General features: G+C 41.2%; 2 protein-coding genes across 2 annotated transcripts; one reads left to right on the top strand and one right to left on the bottom strand.

Annotated features, from left to right (window-relative positions):
- Window positions 1-1,367: 1,367 nt before the first annotated feature.
- On the bottom strand, window positions 1,368-12,326 carry LOC117307435 (aminomethyltransferase, mitochondrial-like). The gene is made up of 8 exons (XM_033792185.1): window positions 12,138-12,326; window positions 11,134-11,353; window positions 10,309-10,469; window positions 6,521-6,602; window positions 6,110-6,252; window positions 4,932-5,118; window positions 2,867-2,983; window positions 1,368-2,340 (listed from the first exon to the last, which is right to left on the bottom strand). The coding sequence occupies exons 1-8, from the start codon at window positions 12,243-12,245 to the stop codon at window positions 2,123-2,125; spliced, it is 1,236 nt and encodes a 411-aa protein (XP_033648076.1). The 5' UTR covers window positions 12,246-12,326; the 3' UTR covers window positions 1,368-2,122.
- A 1,354-nt stretch (window positions 12,327-13,680) lies between these two features.
- On the top strand, window positions 13,681-14,616 carry LOC117305688. Its single transcript, XM_033790550.1, has one exon. It carries the CDS (start codon window positions 13,681-13,683, stop codon window positions 14,614-14,616), a length of 936 nt encoding a protein of 311 aa, XP_033646441.1.
- The last annotated feature ends 1,556 nt before the right edge of the window (window positions 14,617-16,172 follow it).

Here is a 16,172-nt window from a genome sequence, read left to right as displayed (position 1 = left end):
TTTGACACAAGACAAACAAATTTCCTTGTGAAACATCTTTAGAATTTGAGTGTAGAGATCTAGTGTTCTATCATGCCTTCCGTCTCCCTAAAAAGCAGTTTTGTTCATTGAAAAATATGATGCTTACCAATCATATAAAACGGGCCATACACCAGTGCACACAACCAACATATTGTAAGGGGACATCTGTATGTATTTTGACCCATAGGAGCCAAATGTCATGACCAGGATTCAAACCCCTACCCACCATGCTCTACACCACTGGGCCCTGACATGCTAAAATAATAATAGTGATCTCTTATAGAGCGCTCAGGTCTGTCCCAGGCTAACGCTCATGGCTAGCATCATGCTCAAAATAGGCATCACACTCAGACATCCACTCAAAATAGAAGACTTTGAAACAAAATACTCGATGCAGATTTCATATTTTAAAGAAAATACTCACTATTTATTGGAGAATCAATTATCACAATACAAGTGTTGTTAAAACAGTCCATTCATCATTATCATAGTTATATTAATTCACTGTTTATTCATTTTCCACAAATTCAAGTTGATCAGGAAATTTGTAAGAAATATGGTTTGTGTTTGAGAAAACAAAATGGTGGGTAAAACTTGTAGGGAACATTGGGTTTTTCCTGAAAAGACAAATAAATGGATATCTATCTACACCTTAAAACTTTATAATTCAGTAGGTATTTTAATACCTTAAATCACACACATTTATAAATTTGTAAACAAACAAAAAAAAGGCCATACCTTCAGATTTGTCAAGTTTTTTGTCTTGAATTTCAGTTGATAACAAAATAATAAAAATAACAACAGTTGATAACAAAATGTCCACTCCACGCCAACTAAAAATCTGAATGTTTGACCTCTTGGCCCAATTTCATAAAGCTGTAAGACAAAAGATGTTGTTAAGCAAACTTCTGAGCTTTTGGTATGCCTGGCCTCCTTTTAGGAGATAAGTACCAAATTCTTCAAGTTCAAATCACCCATACCAGGGATTATGCACAAGTTTTATTTCTACAAATCTCTTAAAGGAACACATTGCCTTGGATCGGTCGAGTTGGTCTTTGAAAAGCGTTTGTTATAAAATGCATTGGTTAGAAAGATGTTGTAATTGTAGAATACAATGATTTACACAAATATGCCACGAAATTGCACGGTTTTCCTTTTACCTCGTCGACTAACACGGTCGTCCATTTATGACTCCCACAAATTTTTGACTCCCATAAATGACTGGCCATGTTAGTTTGCAAAGTAAAAGAAAAACCTAGCAATTTCGAGGAAAATTTGTGTGGATCATTATATTCTACTTTTCAATTATCTATCTAACCATTTGCATTTTATAATAAATGGTTTCAAACGCTTTTCAACGACCAACTCGTCTGATCCAAGGCAAGTTGTTCCTTTAAATAGAGGTATTAATTGAAAAACATTCCGGACAAAGTGTCTTGGTTTTTCGTAGAGCTATTAGACATGATATATTGATGTCACCCAGAGCCATCTTAGAGGTAAACTGATTATGAAACACTGATAATGTGCAGATTTGTACACGCAGCCCACAGGATTGGCCAATCATCAACCTTAGTTAGACCTCTAAGCGAGGGCGCCCTATTCAAATAATTAATGCATAAGGTAAATTGGGGGGGGGGGGGGTTATTACCATATAAAAGCAAGACATCTCATATCGATCAACCAATCTTAGTTTTGATTTTAAACCTCTTCGCATCCTTGGAGAGAGTCTCAAAAGTCGGGAATTTTTTAAGTAAAAAAGAATGTTCTCGTGGGTAAAGGCGCACAATCCATGACCGCTAGAACGTTACGCCTGACCACACTAAGTATGGGAGCAATCCCAAACAAGTGAATATGCGCATTAGTATTTTGAAAGTCCGCCGTCGATCCAATGGTGCGTGCAATGGAATACTTATCCCATCCAATTAGAACCTTTCTACTATTCCAACTTGTGTTACTCCTTGGAGCATAAATCTATCCCTAGTTTAATAAATACTCATATTTCCCCTGGTTCAGAATACAAGAACTAAATACTCATATTTCCCCTGGTTCTGAATACAAGAACATATTCGTCCTATAAAAGATACCTACACAGATGCCTTCCTCATTTGCCGGTGAAATAATTGGATGGAACAAATGGCATTTTGGCTACCTCTGCATCCAGCTCCCTCTTGCGGACTTGAACTTTGACCTTTGTTTTGACCTTTGAGCTTGGTGTCTTGACGTAGCCCATGGCCACATTGACCTTGAGTGTTGGCGATGGACATCCGCTGGTCACATGACCTATTTCGTTGCCTGCCTCGTCGAGGATCATAGCACCGGCTGTAACAGAAGATAGTTTTTGTTGACATTATTTTGGAGAGAAAAACTTCCTACATCTGTCCAACTTCACAGAGCTGTTTATCATGCGATTTTGAGTTTACCGTACAATTTCCATTTCATATCGCAGTGCCGCTTAACTGTAAGCATAGCATGCTGACCTATTAGCGCTTACTTTAAGCAAATTAATCACGTGAACAAGAAGCTGGCTTTCAATTTTTCTTTCTAACCCAATTCTTGTTGAGATTTTTAAATTACAAGGGCCATTTATAAGGGTTCACAAAGTGCCGCAGCACATTCATCAGCAACTGCCGGAAACACCAGGCGAAGCCCTTGTCTTTGCATTAGTTAGTGTACTGGGTTCTTTTATGTCCGTTATACAATACAACAAACAGAACCTACATGCTGCTTGCATAAGTGTCCTGACCGGGACTCAACTCCGCACTCTGCTGATCAGAACATCAACATTTAAGTCCATTGCGCTTGACCGCTCGACCAGCACACATGCAACATTTGAAAATAACCTCACCTCGTGGAGGGGCACCTTTAGACAAAAGTCCGACACGTTTCCTGGTGGGTTTGTCTTTGAGTTGTTGGAGTATAAAATCTGCGGCAGGGAAATCTCGTAACTCCCTCCTCCTCTTGGCTGAAAGGGAAGGCAAAGAGAAGGAAGTGGGAATCATGTGAATCATAAAAAAAGAAATACAATTTTATGTTATTATTTTATTATTTTATTTTATTTATTATTGATAACCAATCATAAAAAATAAAAATAAACTATGTATGATACTTGTATTAAGATTAATCAAAAGTCACCAATTGGAAATAAAATTAGTGGACTTGTTAATGATGACTGGTTAATGATAGAATAAAAGTTATATACAAATATACAACAAGCATTTTCAAAATAGATGAAGTAACAATTATGAATGGTACGTTTAAAAAGATGTTACTTTGTTACAAACTAAACAAAAATTTACTAAGTAAAAAACTACTAAAAGTGTCATTTTTTGTTTAAAAAAATCCCACCTACTCTGTACTGTGTTATACTTAATAATGACAATAATATCAACAAGAAAACATTCAAAAGAACAGTAGGAACAGTAGAAAAAAGATCAAGGTCTCCAATAAAAAAAAGGATTCTTGGAATGCTACGCTGAATTAACCAATAACCGTGAGACTTCCTGTACAGAATACACAACAAAGTCATCTCTGTTTTTCATTTCAGTTTGACGTTATCTTTTTAAGTTTATTTGTCTTATAGAAGACACAACTGGCGAAAAAACAACCAACAGGAAAAACCTGAAGCTTTGAACCAGTTTCTATTTACTCACGTTACAATAACGCAAATTTGTAAAGAGCCCTCTTTCAATGGACAACATTATTCTGAGGTGCTGGGAAAAAAACCAAAGAAAAAAAAACCTAAGTACATTACCAAATACTAAGAACAAGAACAAAGTATGAGATGTACAGTTATTAATAGCACAAAGTATGAGATGTACAGTTATTAATAGCACAAAGTATGAGATGCACAGTTATTAATAGCACAAAGTATGAGATGCACAGTTATTAATAGCACAATACTGAGATATTTACATGCCGCAACAAAATGAAGTGGATATTGACAATATTTCACACTATTTAATTCCCAATAGTGATTTCACATTCACTTCATCTACCTTATGGAGACAAAGAACAAAACAGAAAAGGGAACACAAAAGGAATTCTACAAGGATTTGTGTGTACAAAGTCTATTAGAGGTTCTTTTAACCATGTTAAATTAACTACAGGGACAAAGGAAATAAGAAAAGATGTCTCCACTCTCCACAGGAATGCAACAAATGGAACGTGTGTATTGTTATCACTAAAGCAAGACACTGGCTTGACCAGCACTGAGGAACTTCGCTCCTGCATGCTGGACTGGAACATCTGGAGAAAAATCACTGAGCAGGCTGGAGCTTGTAGATGGCGCTCGACTTGATTATTATTGTTTGTGTTCAAGGCAAAATAATGTTGATTGTATAAGTGCTATACTGTACATGTATTAATGTAATACGCACAGTGTACAGTGTACATTGTGACCAGTCATAAACGGTAGGTACCGGTACAGTGTACATTGTGACCAGTCATAAACGGTATGTACCGGTACAGTGTACATTGTGACCAGTCATAAACAGTAGGTACCGGTACAGTGTACATTGTGACCAGTCATAAACGGTAGGTACCGGTACAGTGTACATTGTGACCAGTCATAAACGGTAGGTACCGGTACTTGTAAATGAATTACCAATGAAGTGAATTCTTTATTTTAGTATATTTATTTCTTATACAAACGTTGCCGTTGCCTTGAGGCTGAACAAAATTCAAAAGATGTCATTCAGAAAGAGTAGAAGTAATATGTTGTCATTTTAAAAATTGCCTTTCACAAAATGCCAAAGCTACTCAATACTTATTTTGGCGTTCATTTGATGTCTTTGTAACAAAAAGTGTAGCCATGAGTATGGCTGTGCACATAAATAAGCAAAAAAATAATCCTTTAAATTGTAACAAATATAGTCAACGACAAGACAAAAACATGACAGGTTTCCTCTTACCAATGGTCCAGGCAAGTGTGGCTTCTATTGGTGTCGTACTCTCATCGATATCGTTGCCATAGAGACACATCCCTGCCTCCAATCGCAATGAGTCCCTGGCACCCAGACCGGCCATCTTGACCGATGCGTCTGGAGAACCCAGTAACCTCTCGGTCAACTCCACCGTCCTATCGGCGGGAACTGAAATCTGAAATGAAAAAAGTTTTGCATTTTCAATTTTGTAGGAAACAGTTTAATTAAATGTTAATAATAATACGATGCAGTAGTGGATTCTTACATAGCGCTTCATATCAACATGATATTTTAGTCCTTCGAAAAAAAGGAACAAGGGCTGACCTACACATAGTTTAAGCTTAAATAGAAATAAAAAATCAGATTTTTCCATATTCAGTAGGAAGTATAGTCTCGTGCCTGTCGTATCCTCCACACAGTGACGCTCAAAGAGACTTCAATCTACATTCAGTATCAGGCGCTGCACAGTGCAATATGCAGCCAATCAAACAGGCTGCAAAGCGCAATATGCAGCCAATCAAACAGGCTGCACAGTGCAATACGCAGCCAATCAAACAGGCTGCACAGCGCAATATGCAGCCAATCAAACAGGCTGCACAACGCAATATGCAGCCAATCAAACAGGCTGCACAGTGCAATACGCAGCCAATCAAACAGGCTGCACAGTGCAATACACAGCCAATCAAACAGGCTGCACAGTGCAATATGCAGCCAATCAAACAGGCTGCACAGCGCAATATGCAGCCAATCAAACAGGCTGCACAGTGCAATACGCAGCCAATCAAACAGGCTGCACAGCGCAATATGCAGCCAATCAAACAGGCTGCACAGCGCAATATGCAGCCAATCAAACAGGCTGCACAGCGCAATATGCAGCCAATCAAACAGGCTGCAGACGGCCCTTCTGAAGGATGCAGCAATAATGGTTAAGTGTCTTGCTTAATGACGCCCCCCCCCCCTAAAAAAAGAAATTGTGTAATTTTCATTCAAAAAACTAGTAGGAAACAATCTGCAAAAAGATTTCATCTGAAGGCACCCAAATTGATAAGCAATCAATAAAAGTATGTCGACAAATTTGAGTCTCAAAAGATTGCCTGCAGGCGACATTTGGAAATGTCTGATGGTCAGACAAAGAGATCTTTTGTGATTAATCTAACTCAACTTACCTCAACTCCATCTTCTCCTGTGTAGCCACACCTAGTGATCCTACAAGGTATACCAAAGATGTCCGCCGTCGTCGTCGTCATGAAAGTTAATTTACTGAGGTCGTCTGACAGGCCTGCCTGCAGCACCTTAGACATGAGTGGACCTAAGGAGTAAGGGACAGAGAAAGACAGAGATTGTCACAGAGCTGCCAACATTTGCGTCTTATTTATTTGATTTTATTTGCTTGCATCGTTCAATATCATCCCTCTAGAAATTTTCAGTCCTCCAAATCTTTTTCGCTTGTTCCTAAAACTAACACCTTAAAATGGGGGGGGGGGGGGCGTTCATTTGCAGATGCTGGATCTACTTCTTGAATGAACTCCCTCAAATTATTAGTAATACTTCTGATGTACACAAGTTGCTCTTCTTACCCTGCAATGCTAGGAGACCCATGTCATAGATAGGTTCAAAGGTTACATCATGCCCTGCAGCCTTGAAATCTGCAAGCTTACCCTAAGAAGTGGAGAGACAAACAAAAGCAATGTGAGTTTTCATAACAACGAATTTCCAAATACACTGACAAGTTATTCCACTCAAGTTTTTTCCTTTTTTACATACATTACAAGAATTACTTTTGACCCAACCTTATGTTCAATACAATTCACATACACTTGTTTACAATAAAAATTCAAATAATATGACACCACCTAAGTTGTTTTTAATTTTAATTTTTTATTTTGTACGCAAGTCGCCAGACACACAAGGCCTGAAGGCCACTTCAAGGTGTGGGCTACAATTATTTTTGTCCAGAGGCCGTTGCCACCTACATGTACTCCTAGGACTGAAATAGGGTTACCCCTTTTACAGTCCATACAGATGCAGGCTTGGGTATCATCAGTCCGAAGCCTGGCCGGTAGAGCAGAAAGCACTACCTCCCCAATTTTATGTAGCAAGTGTCACGACCGGGATTCGAACCCACACTCTGCTGATCAAACAGCAGAGCTTGAATGCAGTGCTCTGAACTGCTCAGCCATGACACGCCACAGATAGAGCTACCTGATGCAGTGATGCTAAAGCCTTGCATTAACACACAAATTGTTTGACTCTTGGATTATGGTGGTATATCTTATCCCACATAAAGCATAATCAGTTTACTAGTGCAGTCCTCAGTCCAACACCATAAAATATAAATTCAACACTCAAATAATTGGACTTTGATTTTTGCGGTATAATGCCTGATCCCATGTAAAGTGTGATCTATGCCTCTAGCTACCAGGCAACCTCGGTAGTCTAGTTGGTAAGACACTGCTCTAGAATTGCAAGGGTCGTGGGTTCAAACTGCCTCTAGCTACCGGGCAACCCCGCTAGTCTAGTTGGTAAGACAACTCTAGAATTGCAAGGGTCGTGGGTTCAAACTGCCTCTAGCTACCGGGCAACCTCGGTAGTCTAGTTGGTAAGACACTGCTCTAGAATTGCAAGGGTTGTGGGTTCAAACTGCTTCTAGCTACCGGGCAACCTCGGTAGTCTAGTTGGTAAGACACTGCTCTAGAATTGCAAGGGTTGTGGGTTCGAACTGCCTCTAGCTACCGGGCAACCTCGGTAGTCTAGTTGGTAAGACACTGCTCTAGAATTGCAAGGGTCATGGGTTCAAACTGCCTCTAGCTACCGGGCAACCTCGGTAGTCTAGTTGGTAAGACTCTGCTCTAGAATTGCAAGGGTTGTGGGTTCGAACTGCCTCTAGCTACCGGGCAACCTCGGTAGTCTAGTTGTTAAGACACTGCTCTAGAATTGCAATGGTTGTTGGTTCGAACTGCCTCTAGCTACCGGGCAACCTCGGTAGTCTAGTTGGTATGACACTGCTCTAGAATTGCAAGGGTTGTGGGTTCGAACTGCCTCTAGCTACCGGGCAACCTCGGTAGTCTAGTTGGTATGACACTGCTCTAGAATTGCAAGGGTTGTGGGTTCGAACTGCCTCTAGCTACCGGGCAACCTCGGTAGTCTAGTTGGTAAGACACTGCGCTAGAATTGCAAGGGTCGTGGGTTCGAACTGCCTCTAGCTACCGGGCAACCTCGGTAGTCTAGTTGGTAAGACACTGCTCTAGAATTGCAAGGGTCGTGGATTCGAATTGCCTCTAGCTACCAGGCAATCTGATATTTATTTACATCAGCTTGGAATATTTATGCATCAGTTTATTTCCAATAACTTACCAAATTCCCTTCAGAATATGTTTGTGTTTAATTCTCAAATACATTCTTATCAAACTAGACATTCACATGATTTTCATATCCCCTTTTGTTCCTCATCTAGATCTATGAATTGTGTCTCTTTCCAAGGCCCGAAGTACTGGAATTCCCTTGACGACTCTTTAAAAAGATGCAAGGGTACCTATATGTTCAAGAGAAAACTCAAATGTGTTCTCTTAGATAATTACCATGATTGAATAGTATTATTTTCGTTTAACGTATATATTACTTTAGTTAACTGCTTTTGTTATATATTATTTTTGATACAGCTTTTACCACTTTTTTACTTTTCTCTGTATATCCATCATATAGAGAACCACTGTCTTTGTGTTTGTTTGTCCTGTTAGTGTTTGTCCATGTCTTTCCATGTGTAACTTTTTGTCGTGTTTTAAATATCCCAGACATTGTTCTGAAAACAAACTACGTTTGTATTTACTCACATCCCTGGGGGACTCCACCCTACAAGCTTGCTTTTGGGAGTCCTCCACCACTTAATCTATTGTGTATTTTTACTACTCTATGTTATATCTTGTCATCTGAAATGATTGAGTGGAAATAAAATTGAACTTGAACTTGAACTTGAAAACCTCGGTAGTCTAGTTGGTAAGACACTGCTCTAGAATTGCAAGGGTCGTGGGTTCAAACTGCCTCTAACTACCGGGCAACCTCGGTAGTCTAGTTGGTAAGACACTGCTCTAGAATTGCAATGGTCGTGGGTTCAAACTGCCTCTAGCTACCGGGCAACCCCGGTAGTCTAGTTGGTAAGACACTGCTCTAGAATTGCAAGGGTCGTGGATTCGAACTGCCTCTAGCTACCGGGCGACCTCGGTAGTCTAGTTGGTAAGACACTGCGCTAGAATTGCAAGGGTTGTGGGTTCGAACTGCCTCTAGCTACCGGGCAACCTCGGTAGTCTAGTTGGTAAGACACTGCTCTAGCATTGCAAGGGTTGTGGGTTCGAACTGCCTCTAGCTGCCGGGCAACCTCGGTAGTCTAGTTGTTCAGACACTGCTCTAGAATTGCAAGGGTTGTGGGTTCGAACTGCCTCTAGTTACTGGGCAACCTCGGTAGTCTAGTTGGTAAGACACTGCTCTAGAATTGCAAGGGTTGTGGGTTTGAATTCCACCTGAGTAACATGCCTTGGATATTTTTTCCACAGGACTCGGGAAAGTACTGAATATACAGTGCTAAAACACACATCGGTGCATGGGTAAAAACCAAAACTAATAAAGCATGATCAAGTTTACTAGTGCAATCCTCAATCCAACAGAATCAATGCAACACAATCAAGGCAACAGAATCGGGCAAGAAATTTGATCTTTGTAAGGGCAAGGCCATTTTCATTAGACCAGGGCAACATAGGCCATGACCTCTGTGGCCTTCATATACTAGACCAATCCATTGAGCTCCGCCCGATTGCATATTGACTAATCACAACCCATTGCTTAACCAAGAGTCCAACAAATTGAGTAGTGCAGAATGGCATTGGAGAGGCTCCCTTGTTCTTGCTCAAATGTGCACCGTGGGCGGAGCCACAGGGCCTGCTCATACGAGGCAACTTTTACAGGCAACTTTGAGGCAACCAACTGCAGTGTATGTGCGCTATAGGACCACTTTGGTAACACGGAGTCATTTTTTTTAACATTGTCTTACGGTCCACAAGAAAAATATGTGAACAATGAAATGTGAATGAATGTTCTTCTTGGCGGAGATTGCCTGGACCTGGTTGCCTGTAAATTGCCTCGTGTGACATGGCCCTTATGGATCGATCGTTTCCAGACCTCGGTCTATTCCAGACCTCGGTCTATTCCAGACCTCGGTCTATTCCAGACCTCGGTCTATTCCAGACCTCGGTCTATTCCAGACCTCGGTCTATTCCAGACCTCGGTCTATTCCAGACCTCGGTCTATTCCAGACCTGAAACATGCAGTTGAGTATGTGATGGCTTGTAGTAAGGGATGTAGGGTCTTAGCTAACCTGTATATGAGGTAGATCCTTCTCGGTACATCCAGCGTTAGTCACCATGTAGATGTAGTCTTGATCTGTTTTACTCATCACCAGATCATCGATGATACCACCTTTGTCGTTCAGTAGTAGACTGAGGGTGCCTGTGTTTTCCTTTAATCCCTCCAAATCAGCTGCAAGGGAATAATAAATATAGCATGTCTTTTGAATGAAGCCATTATTGAATTTTGTTGAGATCTGTGCCCAGTTTCATAAAGTTGCTTTGTCCAGCCATGGTCCAGCACAAAAAATATCCTAGAAGCACAACAAAATCGTGTACTTGTCAGAGTAAGTATAGCAGCCAAAATACCAAGTCACATGACAAATTCTCGACTGGTATCCTGCATATTTCTAAAAACCTCATCTGCCAGTGTCACAGCAACGGCAACACGACACGCAACACTTTCGTGTATGTGCTAAAACAGATTGGTCTGCAGAAAATTCATAATGTTCATAAATTCAAACCACATGTGCTCCAGATGTACAGGCAATGCTCTTTGGAAAAAAACACGGTGACACCCTAACACTTGTTCCAATTCAAGTACTCATTCATCAATAGAACAACCATTGACTGGAACACCTAGAAGAAAACGTTGATCAATCTAATGAGTCAGTCAACTCCTTCAAATCCCTCCTTAGTCCCAGTCCTCTCTCCTCCAAATAAACCTTCAAGTACACACTCTCTCTCACCTGTTGCTTTTATGCCAATTTTGGTTTCTGCGATGTACACATCATACAGATACAGATGTGTTCAATGCAAGTTTGAAAATTTTCCTCAAAGTCTGTCATAATACCTACCAACAGTTAAACTCTCCACAAATTTAATCCTGTCCTTGCCGTAGATCTTGCTTTGCAGCATATGTGATACGTCAAAGATCACCGCTTGAGTGCGGCAGTGTGTGTGCTCGGCGGCTAGGCCTTCTTTGTACATAACAGGCATCGACCAACCAGCAAAGGGGACCATGTTTCCGCCTTGTGCAACATGGAAGTCATACAGAGGGGTCCTCTTCAATGCGGCCTGCAGTAGAGAGAGATACTTAGGATATTAATCATTGGTCAAATGGAAAGGTTCCAGGTTCATTTTTTTTATACAGTATCAAAAGTTAAAAAGACATTATCACTCAAGAGCAATGAGTTTAAAGAATACAACTTTCAATTATTTGTTATTATTATTAATGGTTTATTTTATTTGAATCAAAAACAACCAAAAGGTTGACATCATAAAAAAAATTACAGTAAAGATATATCAAGAACAAGATGAAAACATGACACATCGTAGGATTTGAGGCATTGCATGACAAATTGTGTCGGCGTCATGTATTTTTAGTAGGATCACAGCAGGACTGTGGCTAGATGGGATAGCGTAATGATCCTGCTGACGACAAAGCCGAAGGTTTTTTCGACAGGAGGGTTACGTTATCGCAACTGAACAAGCATGGCTCAAGTTTCATTTTAACTTCATTTTGTATCAGCTCAAAATGTTTTACTCAACAACCAAAACATATTTTATAACATCTAATTCTAATCTAAACCTTTTTTTATATTAAATATTTGCATAAAAAAAATATATACACAAATTGGAAATTGAAAGAGAGAATGGAAGTTGAACAAATTGAAAAACACCCAGCTGGCAAACATCAAACAAAGGAAAGCCAAACAAACATTGGGTAAACGTCTATGAATAGCACAAAGTCAAACCATGATTCCACACTCTGCTGCACATGAAAAATGTAGAAAAGTCCAACAACCATGGTTAGAGTCAAAATCTAAATCGAAGTTCTAGGGAATCTAGTTCTACCTACATCTTCACTTTGACAACGTCTCAGAGTGCTTGTAGCACCAGAAGTCAGTCCAATTTTCTTTCTATAAAGCCCATTCAGAAGTACTCCTGCCTTTCGCAGTCCCACCATGATTTTAAGTGACAGAAACTGAAATAAAGTAGCATAAAACTTGATCGCATAATAAACACTCAAAACGTTGAACAGACTAAGTCCTTGAATTATCCTCTTATTTTTAAACACCGCCCTCTTTTGGGCATTACGCTAATGTCAAAGGTTATGACCCAAGGGAAGGTTAATAAAAGACAGCATATGGATGGAGTGGAGGCTCCTTGATCATATACACCATAATTGGCGACGAGGATGTATTGGTGCAATATTGTGTTTTAATACTCTTAGAGGAAGTTCTGCCAAATATTTCGTGTGTCACCTGGGTCTGTGACGACTTTGATCATGATGGACATCCATTGACTTTCAGTTTCAGCACAGGGAGCACAGTGTTCGTTTGCCAACTCGTCCTAGTGTAGCGGCGTACACATCTACTGCCCACATCTACTCACCTGTAGGCTGTATCTCACCTTTAGTCCAGACGCCCAACTAGATGTGTTGCCTGCAAGATGGCCATGGGGTAATAATATAAATTGCCATAGCCCGTGTCATATCCAATTTCCTTTTGGACCTTGTCGAGTTGGATTTTGAAGTGGAGAACCCTGTTTCTGCATGCTGCCGCACACTCTTCCGGTAGCGCCTTCGGTCGTCTGTTCGATCCACCACCGCCGGTTCACCGTATGTGCTGTCTTGTTGTTGTGACTGACCTTCTGATGAACTATTTGCGTCTACCGATCCGAGGAACCTGTATACGGACACATTTATGCGCCTCGCCACCGTTTTCTCTACTGTTTTTTTTTTGTGTATTCAAGTGTATTCAATTGATAGGGTAAATATACAAAGTGTCAAAAAGTGTTTTTCATAGGGGTCGGTTTAAAAAATTGATATTTTGCTGACTCCAATACATGTATTTTGAAAAGAAGAAAAAGCGCTATTTCACCGTAATAGGTCCCCTCTCCCCTTCTCTTTCTTGCCTCCTCTCTCACCCAGTATCCAGGTATATACCTGTTTTCTATTCTGGAAGAAATGGAAGGAAAGTTAGCAATCACTGTGCAATGTACTCACCAGGATTCGAACCTGTAACAAGAAATAACAAATTACTATCTATACACAAGAGAGCAACCACAGGGCTAGACTCACGAGGCGTTAACAGATTTGGTGGTCTGTGTCTAGATTTGTTTCCTAGTCCTAATTACCCGGTTCACTTAAGGTCATGTGCAATGCCATTTTTATTAAAATAATCTGTGATTGTCCAGTGCTTTGCATTTATGATATCTGAATACTCATACCTTCCTGAATGAAAAACTCCTTTGCACACATCAGTCAAGTACGATATTATTTTGGATTGTTCCACTGAGGGAAGTTCAAACGGAAACCCATCTGATCACTTAAAGGTAATTCATTTAGAAAGTCTCTCAGGAAGCTGTTGAAGTATTGAAGCCGTCTTGTCTCGCTCGTCATGACCACTCTATGGAACGCTGAGAGATTGTTTGAGACTGTTGCCACGCCGGATGCTGCTATTGAGTTCTGCAAGGAACGTGAACTGATAGCCGACGCCCCCGATTGTCAGTACTGCCTCCACCCGTTGACATGGTCCGTAAAGACCGGGCATGCCGACGGGTACTCGTGGCGGTGCACACATCGGGGGTGTCTGAAGCGGTCTCGGAATTGCAGCATCCGTCATGGCAGCTGGTTTAGTGACAGTAAGGTGTCTCTGAAGAAGATCATCGAGCTCACCTACTACTGGGCGGCACGAGCGACAACGTCTGTGGCAATAAAGGAAACATCAGTCTACGAAGGTGAAAGTACTAGTTATAAAACTGTCGTGGACTGGTTTACCTTTTGCCGCGAAGTTTGTCTTCGTGTCGTCGAGGAAAAGTGCAGCAAGGGGATCGGCGGTCCGGGCATGACCGTCGAGATTGACGAAAACAAACTCGGTCGCCGGAAGTACAGCCGAGGTCGTCTGGTTCAGGGTGAGTGGGTGTTGGGCGGCATTTGCCGTGAGACAAAGGAAACTTTCCTGATTGAGGTTCCTAAGCGGGATTCAGAGACCCTTATTTCTCTACTTAAGGAATATGTGGCCCCTGGATCCACAGTCGTATCGGACTGTTGGAAAGCAGATGATTGCCTCGGTCAGGAAAATGTTGCCCATCTCAAGGTTAGTCACTCCTTAAAATTCGTTGATCCCACCACTGGCGCGCAAACTAAAAATATTGCTTGCCAGTGGGGGCAGATCAAGAGGAGTCTGCCGAGCACCCACGCAAACAGCTCTACCGACGGCTTCGGTTTCCGTCTGGCGGAATACATGTGGCGCCAACAAAATGTCTCCGTCGATCACTTCGAGCAAATCCTCAGTGACATCTTGCTGTTGTACAAACCACCAACACTTTTCTGACTTTAGACCCGTTCAACGTGCCGTGCAACGGCGGGCTTAAAAAAGATCAGTGTATTTAAACCAGTTCTGCAAAATGCATTCTATTCTTTGAATAGCCAATTCATCAATTCACGTGCCCAGGCCTGCACGTGTCACTTGTTATGGTTTGTTGAATTCCGCCCCCCCCCCCCTCACTCCTAAAAATACAATTTCAGAATTAAACAAGTCCTAACGAATTTTCCAATGCGCATGGACGATGGCATGGGCCGCATGGCCGACTGATTGGAGTATTGCACAACTTCCAAACACACACCATCGCAGAAAGGCGAAACCCTGCGATTTTGTAAAAAAAAAATTCAATCGTATGTTTTCTGGACGTATATAATATTGGTTAGGTAAGAAAAAATTCAGTGTAACTTGAGCTAGTTTATAGGGTGGATAATTTGGTGGCTTGGCGCGGATTTTGCCTGGCATATATTCGTCAGTGTTTGTCGGGTGATTGGTCATTAACAAGTTGGATCGGAACAAGGATGGTTGGGTGCCACCAGCCATTAACGATACACACCGTTGCGGATGGAACGGGACACTAGATCCAGCAGTATCAAACATCTACACAAATTCTCCTAGTTGGAACTGCATTAAACCCATATGGAACTTCAGACATACATTCAACCCGTATGGAACTTCAGACATACACTGGTGAGAAAATAAACACCAGTTGGGTTGTTGCGTGTAGTATTGCCTTTTCAAAGGGCAACAATTCTGTGGGGAGATATACGTTTGTCGACCGTGGAGGACAGCAGGACGGGACACACGCGGACGGGGCGTGCGCGGACGGGACTGGCACACACTCATAAAGATGAACTAGCCAACTATTATGGCATTGTCTGTAAATAACACTAAGCTGTTAGTCCGACATTGGGAAAACCCTGATCTCGATGTACCCGTACCCTATGATGTCATACCACAGAGAGTATCGTCGGTAATGGAAAATCCTATGCCAACACCAGTTGAACCGGACCTTACTGTAACTAGTGGAATATCATCACTACTAACTCTTCCATGCCGGGTAGTCCACACGTTGTTGAACGCCGCTACCCCGCACGCGAACATAACCCTCCTATTAAACTCAATTTATAACTGACTGAGCTAAAACAGCTCGCGGTTAAAATCATCACTGTATCTTCGTAAAAATAGATATAGGCACTAGAGTGGCACTAGAGCACTTGTTATTCAACAACCCAAAAAGTTGCCATGTTTTACTTCAATGTTTATTGGACATTAAATACTCATTTTTGATGTTCACGAACTTGAACTTTACAGTGTTTTGAACTGTTGTTTTTGATGGCTCACTGTTCATGATTTTTGTTTACTGGACTTGTTGAACATTGAGATCCACTTCTTATTTAGTGGGGAGGAAATGTGATATATTTGGCCCACTTGTCTACACCCAGCTCATAAATAGTTAGTATTGTATAATTTACATACAGCTCATGTCAAAGGTTACATACAGCTCATGTCAAAGGTGACCTGCATTCCCAGGGATATTAAATTGTTTTTCAGTATGGCACCTTTGC

The sequence above is a fragment of the Asterias rubens genome, chromosome 2 (assembly GCF_902459465.1).
Source record: "Asterias rubens chromosome 2, eAstRub1.3, whole genome shotgun sequence".
In the NCBI taxonomy this organism is placed as follows: domain Eukaryota; kingdom Metazoa; phylum Echinodermata; class Asteroidea; order Forcipulatida; family Asteriidae; genus Asterias; species Asterias rubens.
The sequence above is the reverse complement of the archived record's forward strand: the minus strand, read 5'-3'. Positions and strand labels throughout refer to the sequence as shown.